General features: G+C 48.0%; 2 protein-coding genes across 5 annotated transcripts in view; both read left to right on the forward strand.

Moving 5' to 3' along the window:
* Positions 1-8,218, forward strand: part of NSD3 (nuclear receptor binding SET domain protein 3) — a 54,646-nt gene extending 46,428 nt beyond the window's left edge. For all 4 annotated transcript variants that reach the window (XM_059730668.1, XM_059730667.1, XM_059730669.1 and 1 more), the window contains 3 exons: positions 593-699; positions 1,553-1,757; positions 2,502-8,218. In XM_059730668.1, the coding sequence (XP_059586651.1) occupies positions 593-699; positions 1,553-1,757; positions 2,502-2,743 (554 nt within the window). In that variant the 3' untranslated portion in view covers positions 2,744-8,218. The remainder of the gene's footprint in view (positions 1-592; positions 700-1,552; positions 1,758-2,501) is intronic.
* A 1,139-nt stretch (positions 8,219-9,357) lies between these two features.
* PLPP5 (phospholipid phosphatase 5) lies at positions 9,358-13,369 on the forward strand. Its single transcript, XM_014595305.3, has 7 exons — positions 9,358-9,456; positions 9,539-9,647; positions 10,779-10,869; positions 11,246-11,309; positions 11,762-11,886; positions 12,299-12,469; positions 12,732-13,369. Exons 1-7 carry the CDS (start codon positions 9,389-9,391, stop codon positions 12,896-12,898), a joined length of 795 nt encoding a protein of 264 aa, XP_014450791.1. The 5' UTR covers positions 9,358-9,388; the 3' UTR covers positions 12,899-13,369.
* Positions 13,370-13,494: the final 125 nt, after the last annotated feature.

The following is a 13,494-nucleotide window of genomic DNA, read 5'->3' on the forward strand; positions in this document are numbered from 1 at the left end:
ACGTATGACTTGTGCAAAAGCCAGAGGTAATGAGGTGTTGTCCAAAGCTGTACTGACACCTGCATGACCAAAGGAGAGGAGAGAAACTGTCCCTTTCAGATGTTCCAAAAAGAACAGTGCATGCATCTGCGAATGAGAATTTTTGGCGTAAGCTGTAAGAGAGGAGAGTAAAAATCTGTGACTTCAGTCAGAGTGTATGCTCCCTAGAATAGAGAGAGGGGTATTTTTTTTGGTGTAAAATCCAGTATTGGACTGAAAAAACTTAGTTCTACAACCACAGAATCCTTTCTTTTAAAAGGAAAGACAGCTGAACCAAGGGCAACATTAAATGGTCGTCTTAGGATAGGGTGCTGGATCCCTCCATCTGCTTCAGTTATTCCAACTTCTGTGGCCATTCCTGCATGAGTGTTTCCTCTCTCAGTAGCATTGAAGTAGATGAGATACCACATGTGATCTTTCACTTCTGCCCTTTTTAAATACTATGGTGTCAATATGATGCAGGCTAGGCAGGCAAAACTGATAATGAAAAGTTGTTTCTTTGAGCATATCTTCTCAGAATGTCATGTGTGGGTTGTTCTTTTTCACGTTGCAGGTATGGAGTTAACATTTAATTATAATTTGGACTGCCTGGGCAATGGGAGGACCGAATGCCACTGTGGAGCAGAAAACTGCAGCGGCTTCCTCGGAGTACGCCCAAAGGTTAGTTGTACCAGAATGGAAGCGGACGTGTACAAGCTAGTAGTGAAAAGTCCTGCGTGTGAGAGAGAGAGCAAAGAGGGATCTTTGTTACCACGTAATGTGGTAACTTTCATCATTTTAATATATCATTCCCAAAACTCTCCAAGGGCTTTATAGATCCAAATACAGCCCCCTTGAGAATGGACGGGAGCGGTCAGCCAGCATACTACTCGGACGCGGGGTGTAATAGTCTCAATGTGCGCTTCGCATACTTGATCTTCTCTTATAAGACCTTTTTTTTTCTTGTCACCTGTCTTATTTCTGGATAGGAAAGTCATAATGGAATGCACAGGGGAAATCTGAAATAGGCTTGGTGATCTGGAATCATCCCGTGCTGTTGTATCTTGATCTGATCTCAGCCCGTCTACTTTACTTTATTTAAAAAAAAAAAAAAAAATCCTCTCAGGGAGCAGAGGGGAAACAAGGCTCTGCACATGTAATTATTGTCTAGTAGCCTTCCTGAGGGAAGGGACTTTTGATCTATATGACTATAGCTCCAAGTACGATAGTGTCCTGTCCTCCTTCAGTCTCTGGCCAGCACCAAAGTAAAGCTCATCAACACTACTGAGCTGCTGCTGCTGCTGCTACTACTACTACTACTACTACTAATCTGGCAATATTCTTCCTGTGTCAGGTTTGGGTGGGAGATGGATATAGGGCTTGTTGGGGTTAAGGTGCCTGAAGATCTTAGGCTAGATTTAAGTGAGTTATCAGTCAGTGAAATGATGCTCCCAGGTTTACTTTTGGGCAAGTAACTGTCTCAGGTTGACCGACTGAAATCACAAATGCTGTGACCTTTCCTTCTGATTGCCAGACGGCATTTGCAACAGCAAATGAAGAGAAGGTGAAGAACGCCAAGCTGAAGCAGAAGAAACGGAAAATAAAAACGGAGCAGAAGCAGATGCACGAAGACAACTGCTTCCAGTGTGGAGATGGAGGAGAACTGGTCATGTGCGACAAAAAGGACTGTCCCAAAGCATACCACCTCCTATGCCTTAACTTGACTCAACCACCATTTGGTAAGAGCTTTCTCATAGCCATCTATTGATCTCTCGCTTGCTGCAAGAGCACAATCCACACTGTGATGATGGTCCACACTAAATGTGGCCTGTTGGATTTTGCATTACATGCTGTTGAAATGTGTTGGGCAGCAGTGTTTCTAAAAAGTGACAGACAACTGAAAGTGGGTGACTGGGCCTGTAATAAAGTTGCTCCTTTTCCTCTTATTTGGATCAAATTTGCTCCTTTTAGTTGATTGAGCTGAGCAGCCAGCATGGTCATGGCCATGGTCCCCAGGTGCATGTCACATGATAACACTTAGAATCACATGATACTTGAAATCAGTAGCTGTGTCTACATTTTCTGTCTTGTCCTGTGATCAATCTCTTTCTTTGCATTTTGTTACTTTTGCTTGACTCCTTATGTTGAGAGGCACCTGTCTGCAGTCAGGACTCAGATTACCCAGAGAAAGATTGTTTACTATTTTTAAACAAATTGTACTTGGGGGGGGGGGGGGGTGTACAGCGGTGCTCTACTTGAAGCTCTGCGAGGCTCAGAAAAGGTAGAACAAGTTTGATCTGTGAGAGTGACAAACATGCAGCAAGGCCGCAAAGAACTGGCTTTTGGAAAGAGTCTTTATGCTTAGATCCGAATAATTGTTACGTGGGGTGGGGATTGAAGCCTGTTTCCATTGTGTATTCCAGATAAGCACTGACTCTCTCTCTCTTTCCTTTATTCTTCTCCCTTCCACCTGCCACCTTCAGGAAAGTGGGAATGTCCTTGGCATCAGTGTGACATCTGTGGCAATCCTGCCATTTCCTTCTGTGAGTTTTGCCCTCACTCTTTCTGTAAGGATCACGAGAAGGGAGCCCTCATGGCCTCTGCCTTGGATGGCCGCCTCTGCTGCTCTGCACATGACCCCACATCTCCTGTGGCCCCTGAGTACTGGAGCAGGATCAAATGCAAATTGGAACCACAGAGTCCCAGGGAAGAAGCGAAGGAATAAGTTGGTTTAGGGGGAAAAAAGTGGCAAACAAGTGATGAACTTGAAGAGACTGCTCTGACACATTCAGTCCTCCTCAGTGGAGCTGCCTTGGCACTGGGGAAGGGACCATCTCATCTTGGCAGACAGAAGCAGTCAGTGGTGTCCAGTTTTTATTGTTTGTCCTTTACTTTACCCTTGAATGTGCTATAGCAGCTCTTACTGTTGGAAAACAAATGTCTTGGCCTTCTTGGGTGGGGAAAGGGGGAGAGGAACAAAAAAGCTAAACTTTGGATGGTAAAAAGAATAATATGTTAGGAAGATGCTCTTGGAGTGTAGAAAGCAAAACATAGCAGGATATTTATTTATTTAATTTTAAAGGATGTTGAGGGTTGTGGTCGTGGTAAGCCAGCCTGTCTTTTTAAAAAACAAAAAACAGACAAACAAACAAAAAAGAATCGAGTAGGAAACCCAAGCTGGTGTAACTTTTTATGTCTAGTTTCTAAAAAGAGAAAATAAACCCTCCACATTCCACACACAACTTAAAAATCATGCCAGAAAGAGATGTGGATTTCAGACCAGTGGACAATGAGATGCTTTCATTTCAGTAGTGTTTACCTTAAAAGGCATTTTGAGAAGGTAGGTTGCATATCATCATGTTTAACTTTTTATTCAGAATAATGCTGTAATGGAAATTAGAAGTATGATCCTCTTGCCTCTTGGAAGTGCTCTCTGTCACTAGATTTTTTTTTTTTAATAGAAAAGTGGAGAAAGAATAGTCCCCTTATTAATAGACTGGGCAGTATCCACGAACAAAGGAAATGCAGACAATACAATTGTGCAATGGCTGTTTCTCCACCTCAATCAGTTTGGACAGTGTTCTTGGGAAGCCTGGTCATGTGACTGCTGCACTATGCTCATCACAGCTGAGGGCCTCGTCTTATTTTGTGAAGTCACTGGGAGCTGTCACTGGCCAGTTTGGGTGTGGATTTGGGCCCCGGAGACATCTCGGCTGTCTCATCTGCATTGGTTCCATGGCGATTCCCTTGGAGTTGGATCCTTTACTGCCTTGTTCCCAAACTCCCATTGCTTAAAGGGAGTTCTTGAGTGCTTACGAGATTTGGGATCAAATCCACGTGGATGCTTGTTTTGGGAGAAGAGAGTGGCTAGATGATTGTGGGCAGGAGGGGTGGAGGGGGGGAATAAATTTCATTAATTTTTTTTTTTTTTTAAATCCACTAGTGAAAAATTGGTTCTCAGAAGTGCTTCCTAAATGTACAGGGTATATAATTAGTGCATGTTAAGGCACTCAGTCCTAAAAAGCACTGCGTATCTCCCAGTTTAGATAGTGTGGTTGACTAATTCTTTCATTTGCAGGTAACTGCTATGTTATGCGAATATTTCTAGCTAAGTTTACACTTACTTTCAGCCACTGGGTGTTGCAGAATATCCCCAAATGGAAGGAATTAATTAAAGTATTACTGGCACCTGGCTGAATTATGCCTTTTCATTAATTCTGAAGAACATTCAACTTCTCTCTGGAAGACCACTTGCAGAGAACTGCAGGTACATTGTAACGTCTCGGTTCTAGGGAATAGGTAATAATGGCTTTGAAAAAAATAGATGTGGGATTCTTGCCTTCAACTGGTTTCCTTCTTGTTCTCAACTCTCCTTATCTTAGGAAAAAAACCCACAACCAACACCCCTCCCCCAACCCCCTCCCAAAAACAAAAAAGACAACCCCCCCCCCCCCCATTTGTAGCTTTTTATTCATTTTTTTGGTGCAATTATTAGAATACACTACAGTTTGGGGTTTTGTTTTTTAAGCACCTGAAATGCCATTTAACTGACTTGGCAGTTAATTTTCTTGGAACAATTTCCAGATCCCTTTTTAATAAACTCATTCTGGGTTTTCTGGTTGAGTAATCCTACCGATCTTTCTTGATCGTTCAGGTCAGTTTACGGTACCGAGGGCTCACGGAAAGCGTAGAGCACTTCATTACATTTTGGTCAATACTAAAATAAATGTCTAAAACACTAATTTAGCTTGTAAGCAGTGCGATATTTTGGTATTTTGAAAAAATATGTATTTAAGAAACACATAAATGTCTCCTCAGCTCTTAAGGAAGGATTTCACCTTTTCTGAAATTCAAAACATAGCTCTTACCTTTCGACAGCGTCTCCGAGGCCTGATCTGTTTACTTTACATAGTAAACTGTTCAGCTTGGTAACGTTTTGATGCTTCTTTGCATGGTAAGCCATGGTGCACTGAACTTTGCAAATACTGTATAGCAAAATGTTCTAATGCGCTTTCTTCCATAGTATAGCAATGCTGTCTTGTGGTGGTTTGGGGTGAAATGGCAAAGATGGTGCCAAAATACCTTGCTGAGCACTTGAGAGTGGCAGCCAGCTGAATGCAGTTCCAAAACATTGATTGCCTTGTGAAATGTCAACTTTGTGACATACCAGCATATTGAATATTGAGTTCATGAGGGTCCTCTGAAAGTTTAGCAAATGCTGTAATGCTGCAGGGGTCGTGGAGTCCATTGTTGCTCCTCTGCCTTGTTGCTTTATCTCTCAGTCAGTTTGTTCCAGACTTCTTGCAGGTCCTTCCTGTAGTTTTCCTTTCTGCGAGGAAAATTGTAGCTTAAAAGCAGCTAATGGCTGGGCTCAAACCTGAATGAGAAGACAGGGCGACATTGGATTTCAAGCCATTGGGGAAAGGGCAAATTTTTCAAAGGTGTTGGGAAACTTCTAACCATTTAATGAAGCTAAGAGAACATCTGGTTGAAGTAACTTGGTGATAACAACTGGGGTTCTCATTGTTCTGGGTAGGTGTTTTTATATGCTAAATGCACAGAAAATATTGAGATATACACTTTAGCCGTGTCTTTTTAAAGCAGATAAATAAAACATACACTTTTTAAAAGTAAATCAGAAAGTTAGCACAAATGTTAATGTCTTGATTTACCAGTCTCTGGGATTTGAGGTGCCGAAGCTGCAGAAAGAACAAGAAACAGTTCTTGGGTCTGGGATTTCTGTGCATGATCCTAGGACGGGCTTCACAGAGGAAAGACCTGTCAGTGGTTTTACTTCCTGACTGCCAAATAAAGTACTTTGCTCAACTGTACATAACTTTCGGGCAGCTCTTCATTTTGAAAGAAGCGCCAGTTGCATTTTTTCCATCCTTTGGATTTTTTGTATTTGTCTTAAACTTTTAAGATGGGGTCACGGTTTTAGTAAACGTCGGACTCCGGATCTTATCATTGTGCTGTTTGCACAGGAATGCAATACCCGAGTGGCTCGTCAAATCCAAGATTGTGCATTTACTGGAGCTCTCCCTACAGGGCATGCACCTTTAACCCAGAGCAGAGGCTCTGCAGACCATGGTCAAAAGCCGTAAGGCTTAGTCGCCACAATTTTGGGGTCAGCTGGTGTGAGAACTGGTTACTGCTGTCTTCTGGATAGTCTGTAATACTGACTTGTCTTACCAGCAGGATGCAGGAATGGAAGGCGCATGCAGCTCAGGAGAGCTAACTGTAAGAGCTGTTTTCTGGGCAAGTTACCTTCTCTGCATTTTACCACCAGTCTTAGAGAATCCGTTAACTTGGTATGATGGTGTTATGATGTTTTGTGTGGCCTTTCCACTAAAAACAAGTTACCTTTTGTTTTCAGGTGGAATTGGAAAGGCAAAATTACTAGACATAATTGATAGTGAACATAAAATCTGTATATAAAGAAACCTAACAAAAATATCTGGGTGGGGTGAGGGAGGCGGGGCGGGAGGGGAGGTAGGGATGTCTGGGGCTGGTACGAAGTAGTCACTTTAACATTGAAACCTCTGCCTCATTGAATTCAGGGTTTAATGTACTTGAAGCTCTGCAGTTCCTTATTTTACAGCTTTTTTTTATTTATACATAGATAACATTTTTGTATGCTACATTGAAAGTCTCTTTACCTTTCTTAACTTGAGTTAAAATTACTTTCCGCTCCCAGTGTACAGTGAACCTAGGGCAAATGGGAGAGATTTTCAAAGCAGATGTCTCAGACTTACGTGTGCTCTTACAGAAAAGTGTATTGCTTGAGACACAGCAACATTTTGACTTACTGATGTCCTTTATTTTCAATATTACATCCATTTCCCCACCCCACCCCATTTATTTTTGTGTAGCAAAAAGTTTGCACTTACGATACACTTGGGAACTTTGGATGTATACAAGATGTTCTTCTTAAAAAAAAATGCTGTTTCCTATATTCCTGAGTGGGTATCTCTCTGCTCTTAGGGTCGGAGGCCCGGCAGAGATTCACAAACTAAAATTATGTATCTGGGTTTCATTTAGGAGACTTTTGCATAATTCATGTGAAGACAAAAAGGGAAAATTATGTATGAATTTGCCAAAGCCATTCATTACTGTTTCTCATGTGGTACTGATTGCATTTGTGCGAATGAGTGAGAGAGCTTCCATTTGCGAAGATGTCTCCTTCCAGCTTGGAAAGACAAGAAGGCTATATGTTGTCCTCTCCCAAACATCTGCTAAATAGCCTAGCACTGGACCGTTTTAAGGAGTTCTCATTCACTTTTTTTGATTTACAGACTGGATGAAATATTTACTCCATGTTCATAATATTGATCTGTGTCTTAAATCTAGTGTCATATTTTTTCATTTTTAAGAGAACTGATCATGTTGCCACTGAAAACCAAGATGATAAATAACTATTATAACTGGCTAGTAATAAGATTTGTCTTTTTTGTATAAGGGTATGTGCATATTTGAGGTTGCTATGAGAAATTAAACCCATTTGTTTCCACACAAGTGATATTGCACAACAAACACAGATACCTACAGATTCTGTTTTTTCATTTCCATGTAATCTTTATCTGTAACAATGACCTTTGTAGAGTCGTTATTTCTGTAGACTTTGTTTATCTGTAACAAACTTTGTAGATTCTGTGAAATGTTATTTTAACTAAATCACTTGAGTCTTTAATAGTAAAACATCAATATTCACTAAAGTCAATATCTTAAAAGAGTTTCTGGAACTTGACTAGAAGCTCTTGACACTAACAGAGTAGTGTTAATTTTCCCTGGGGATGTTCCACTAGGGCATTACTGTATTATGACTTGATGTTGCCGCATAGACTTGGAGATATACAACATTTTGGGGGGTTTTGTTGTTTGGCCTATGTTCTCTTGCATAGTGTGAAACCTGTAAAGCTTGGTTAACTTGTATATAGATAGCTTATTGTCAACTAGTTATAGTGTATTTAGACTTGCCTGTAATATTTTAGCTTCTTACTGAATGTGTGTGATGGTAGGACCATATAATTTTTGTACATTATATTTACTGAGATGTTGCCTTTTTTATTTTACAAATACTTTGGAATTCAGATGTGTTTTTGCTTCTGTGAGGATTAATTTGGAAAGGTTTTTAATGACATTCCACTGATATAAAATTTTGCTTGAGGTTGACTTCAATAAATTGTTCTGAATGTTCCAACGACGCGCGTGAGGTTTGTCGTGCTTTGCAGTCGGTGGGCAGCCTGGACTCGAAGCTAGGTAGGTGCTGCAGAAACCCACGACCGACTACCCAATGAATGGAAACGGGTATCGGCAAACTGATAACTGTTTAAAAGAATTCAATTACGCATGCAACGTGGAAATAGGAAATAAATCCCTTGAACCTAGCCTCTGCTTACAGCGCCTCTTGGAACGGGGCCGATAAACCTTAAACGTCCCTAGGAACTTCCTAAGAGCTCTTGCTTGTTCACCTTGCTGCCTTTTAGTATTGGTGGTTTTGAAAAATGAAGCTAGGCACCAGTCTTATTCCACTCCTTACTGGACATGTCTACACTTGCATTTATGCTGGCTTAAAGTTACTGCACAGCAGCCAGGCAGCCGTTAAACCTCATTGATGCTGTGTGGCCTGACTAGGGACTAAAGTTAGTCTTAAGTTGGTCCACACATGCACAGTCTTACTGTGCAGCAAGGTGTTTACACATGTGTTACTGTGCAGTTACCGGTAGGGCCATTGGCGATGGGTAGGGAGTGTACATGCACCCCTTGAGCTTGGCAGTGTGCTCCCTGCAAAAAGTGCCTGCGGACAGTTATCACTTGGCAGTGTCAGTATCTAGGGGGGCTGCTCCATCACCACTGGATGCTGCTGATGGCTGTGGGGGGTGACCCTGTCCCCTGGCTGCCCCCCCCTCCCCCCCCCAGCCTCGGGGGGCATGCAGTGTTCATGAACAGGGCGTAGATTTGATACCTGTGTGTTGCTCAAGCAAGTGCCTGCTCAAGCTGGCGCTGTAGAGGGGGTGCATAGGCCGTGCAGCCCTTGGCAGGGCCATTCCGGTTTCGCGGCTAGCTCCGCGATTGGCTGCTGGGGGGAACCCCACCTGCTCCGGCGCTCTGAGTATTTACTGCGCAGTACCAGTACGCACGCGTAGGCGCGTGCCCGCCCGGCGCAGTAAGGTTGGTTCGTGCGGAGTAAACGCGCGGTGCGGTGCCGTGCCGGTCCGCGTCGGACGAGGTGTGAACGCGGCGCTGGGCGGCCGAGGGGCCCGCAGTGCGCGGCGGTGCCGGCAGGGGGCGGCGGCCGGGCTCGGCGCCGGGGCTGAGGCGGGGCCACGTGTGCGGGGCGGAGCCGGGAGCCGGGAGCCGGGCCGGGGCCATGCGGCGGCGGCGGGCGGTGCTGGCGGCCGAGCTGTGCGTGCGGCTCCTGCTCTGCGCCGCCTTCCTGTGAGTGCGGGGCCCGGAGGGGCCGGGGCGGCCGGGCCCGGCCTGGCCCGCCTGCTTCCCGCCTCTCTCCTGCCGCCCGCAGGGTCACGGAGCTGCTGCCGCCCTTCCAGCGCGTCATCCAGCCCGAGGAGATGTGGCTGTACAGGAACCCGCACGTCCAGGCCGACCGCGTCCCCACCCTGCCCCTCTTCGTGAGTCCTCTGCTGCGCCCTAGCAAGCACCTCTTGCCTTCGCCCCAGCAAGCACCTCCTGCCTTCACCCCTAGCTCGGGGTCAAGTCAGTTGCAGAGGTGTCCGGAGTCGGCCCCGCTGCCCTGCATGTTTTTCGTGCAGTTTTTGTTTTATTACGGCTTTTTGGACCCAAAAGAGAGACTTTTTTAAAATGCCTTTGTTCATTGAGAGAAGCCAGCTGTCCGCCGCAGCGTGTCTGGGTCTCTTCTCCGCAGGAACGGGTTGCTAGAGAGAGGAAACTGCGATGGCAAAGCCAGAAAAAGATGGGTTATAGCAAGGGTTTGGGTCGAGCAGGGATTGATTGCCCTGGAGCTGACAAGATTTCCAGGAGGGGGAGTCTCTGTGGGATGCTGTTTGCCGGCTGCTGTTTGCCGTGTCGCTCTCCATTTGGCCTTGGCCACAAATGGGTTCGTCAGGCATCTAACTAGACCTCTGACTTGTGTACCGTGACCCAGAGGATTTACAGCTGTCTGCCCCGTAGGAGAACTTCTGGTGGGACACAGTCAGAGGCTGTGGGAGCAAAGTTTCCCTTCAGAGGCAGGTGCAGGTTGTAGGAAAGGCAGCAGGACAAAGCCCAGGCGCAGTTTGGAAGAACATGCTGTGTGCATGGGACTGCCAGGGCACCTGCAGAAAGCATACCCCATGCCAAGGGCATGCCCACCAGAGCAAAGGAATGTGTAACCCCTGAGCATCTGTTGCCTCTGAGATGCAGGCCTCCTCCTCGTCTTGCTTTTTGCCTTAGCAAACCGCTCTAGGCTGCAGACCAAGGATTCGTTTGTTTGTGTTGCAAAGGGCACAAGGAATGAAACGGAGGCATGCGGTGCAATTCCAGCCCGTGGTGGGGGCAGCAGTGCCCGCACCACAGCCCCCTGGTTGATAGCCACTGTGCTAATAGCACTGCTGCCAGCGAAGCTGAGCGCTTGGTTTGCGATCTCCTCTCCTACCTTGCTTGTGTTTGGAGGGGGGAAGCGCATGGGTTTTGGGGCAAAGGCTTTTAATTGCCTTGAGCGGCCCATGCAGATTGCTGTGTGGGGAGCCAGGTACTCCAGAAAGTGCGTCCTGTGCTGTTACAGTGCCTTTGTTTTATTGCAGCTCATTTCCTTCTTCTCTCCTGTGTCGGCAATCCTCCTGGCAAGATTCTGCATGAAAGTCACCCGGGAAGACACGCAGGAGGCTTGTTTAGGTGAGCACCCTGACAGTCGCTGTTCATAGAGACCTGTGCAGACTTCATGCCCTCAAACCAGGGGTCCTTGGTCTGACAGTAAGACCCTTGCTTCTGGCAGCAGTGACGCCCGTTGGCACTCACGATCAGTGTTAAAAAAGGCTTGGTCACCTGCCGGATGCCAGGTTGAAGTCCAAATACTGCCAGTCCCCAGAACGTGGAGCTACAGTCCTTCCAGGCAGGAAGCCCTGCTGATCACGTGCCAGGAAGAGCTTCCCTGCGTTAGCAGCCAAACATCATTCCCTTCCACATGGCTTCTTCTTCCACTGCTGAAGCTGGGCAGATAGGAGCATGCACCGTGCCTGGGGCAGTGCTGACACTGTTTGCTCTCTTCCAGCTGCCAGCCTTGCACTGGCCCTCAACGGGGTTTTCACAAACACTGTCAAGCTGGCCGTGGGGAGGTAAGGAAGTTATTTATTCACCAGTGCATTGCGTTGTTGTTTAGCTGTCTGCGATTAGCTATAGAGTCCCAGCCCTTGGGAGGTCTGGACCCAGGGACAGGTACTTACCCTTGCACTGGGATTATTCCCAGCTGGGAGCTGTTCTGGAAACACCCCAGCAGGGTGCTGGATGAATATGCTCTCACGCTTTGATTTCTCCCTGAGCTGGAGGGCAGCAGGCTTGGGTCGGCTTCATTGGCTGCTGCTGCGGTGCAGAGAGGAAGGTGTCAGGCCGCATAAGGGAAGCAATCTTGCCTCTGCATGCAGCCCTGGTGAGAGCACCACTGAGACGCTGCGACCAGCTAGTCCCAGGGTGCCCCCCCCCCTCCTCTTGCAGCGGGTTGTGTGGGCCCCACTCTGGCTTCTCCTTCCTGCGTGGAGCAGGGTGACAGACTTTGTTTCTCCTGCCCCAGGCCGCGCCCCGACTTCTTCTATCGCTGCTTCCCAGATGGACGGGCAAACTCTGCGCTGGCCTGCACGGGCGATGTGGCCGTGGTGACGGAGGGACGCAAGAGCTTCCCTAGCGGGCATGCCTCCTGTGAGTGCTAGCACTACCTTGTGCTGCAGCCCTGGGCAGAACCAAGCTTGAGGGAGCCTGGGGCTGGGATCCACCGTGCCATCGTCCTGCCCTGCAGCCTTGGGCATACTCACTAATCTTTTCCATGGCTGCTCTGGAGAGGGGAGGCACTAGGAACTTGATGCGTTTCCCCCTCCATACGTAGAGCGTTCTCAGTGTGCACAGCCCCACTGTGACTGTCTCCCCACCCCAGCCCTTCCTTGCCCATGTAGCAGAAGTGCTGTGTCCTCCCAGTTTCTTTGTGTCTCAAGAACTGGAAGCTGCTTTTCCCCGCTAGCACTCCTGGAATGGAAGTACTGGGCCCCGGGTCCCTAGGAAGGGCAGAGTGGGGGCCACGGAGCACAGTTACCTAAGTGCTGGGTTTTCCTTCCAGTCGCCTTCGCTGGTCTGGCCTTTTCCGCCTTCTACCTGGCAGGCAAGCTGCGCTGCTTTGCTCCTGGCGGACAGGGAAAAGCCTGGCGTCTCTGCACCTTCCTGGCACCGCTGCTCCTTGCCAGCCTCATCGCTTTGTCTCGCACCTGTGACTACAAGCACCACTGGCAAGGTGAGTGCCTTTGCTTGGCTTCGTGCCTCTACTGGGGACAGCGACATGGTCAGAGATAGCAGGGGCAGTGTGGGCGAGACTGTCCTGAGGTTAACAGAAGAGTTGGGGCAGCACAAGAAACCCTGGCTGACAGGGTACAGCCGTGGCACATCCGTGCTGCTCAGGGCTGTATGGAGTGGCCCAGGCTCTCGGTGGTGGAAGGGGCATCTGCAGAGGTACTATAGCCACGGGGGCCCCTAATCTGTGTGTGTTTGCCCTGCAGATGTGGTAGTGGGCTCAGCCCTTGGCCTCGTGCTCGCCTACCTCTGCTACCGGCAGCACTACCCGCCACTGACGGACCCCGAGTGCCATGTGCCTTTCCTGGGTAAGGCCAAGGTGCTGCCTGCAGAGGAGCCCAAGCAGGCCAGCTCCGGCTTCCTCAGTGTATAGCCAGGATGGACGCTGCTAGCTCCAACCATGCGGGATCCTCCCTCCCTCCTGCTTTTGGGACCACAGGGTGGGGACAGGGACAGATATTTTGGGGAACTGAATTGCTGCCTGCTTGGAGAGGAAACTTGAAGGGCGGCAGGCAAGAGCCAGAGGAGACCATCACCTCTGCCCGCGGTGAGTTGTCCTGCTTATCAGGCCCCAGGCTTCCTGTCCCTGTGGCCTGTTTTGTGAACCTGCCCTGCTCCATGCCTGCTGTTGGGGGAGGCTGGGTGGGTTTGCAGTGCCAAGCCTGCCGGAGGGGGACAGGGAGCTGCTGCGCTGATCAGTGCGACGGGGGGCTGGCAGTTGTGTGTTGGGATGAGCTTGGGCTTTCCGCTGGCCTGGGAGGCCCCTTCCAGCCCCGCGTACTATTGCGCTGTCCCCGTCTTGGTGTTTTTACTGTCCAATAAAGAGCTGAGTGTGATGCTTTCACTGGGAGTTGTAGTGCTTGTGGCAGCTCAGAGCCTGGGCCGGGCCTAGGAAACCATTCTGAATGCAAGGGAGGCCAGTCTCCTGGGGGGGGGTGGCTGCTCTTCATTCCAGTTCATGGGAGCAGA

Source organism: Alligator mississippiensis, chromosome 7 (assembly GCF_030867095.1).
Source record: "Alligator mississippiensis isolate rAllMis1 chromosome 7, rAllMis1, whole genome shotgun sequence".
In the NCBI taxonomy this organism is placed as follows: domain Eukaryota; kingdom Metazoa; phylum Chordata; order Crocodylia; family Alligatoridae; genus Alligator; species Alligator mississippiensis.

Excerpts from the sequence above, each read along its gene's own strand:
- PLPP5 (XM_014595305.3), top strand. The coding sequence starts at position 9,389 with ATGCGGCGGCGGCGGGCGGTGCTGGCGGCCGAGCTGTGCGTGCGGCTC. Across the intron at positions 9,457-9,538 it reads CTGCTCTGCGCCGCCTTCCT|GGTCACGGAGCTGCTGCCGC; the intron begins GTGAGTGCGGGG and ends TGCCGCCCGCAG. Across the intron at positions 11,887-12,298 it reads CCCTAGCGGGCATGCCTCCT|TCGCCTTCGCTGGTCTGGCC; the intron begins GTGAGTGCTAGC and ends TTTTCCTTCCAG.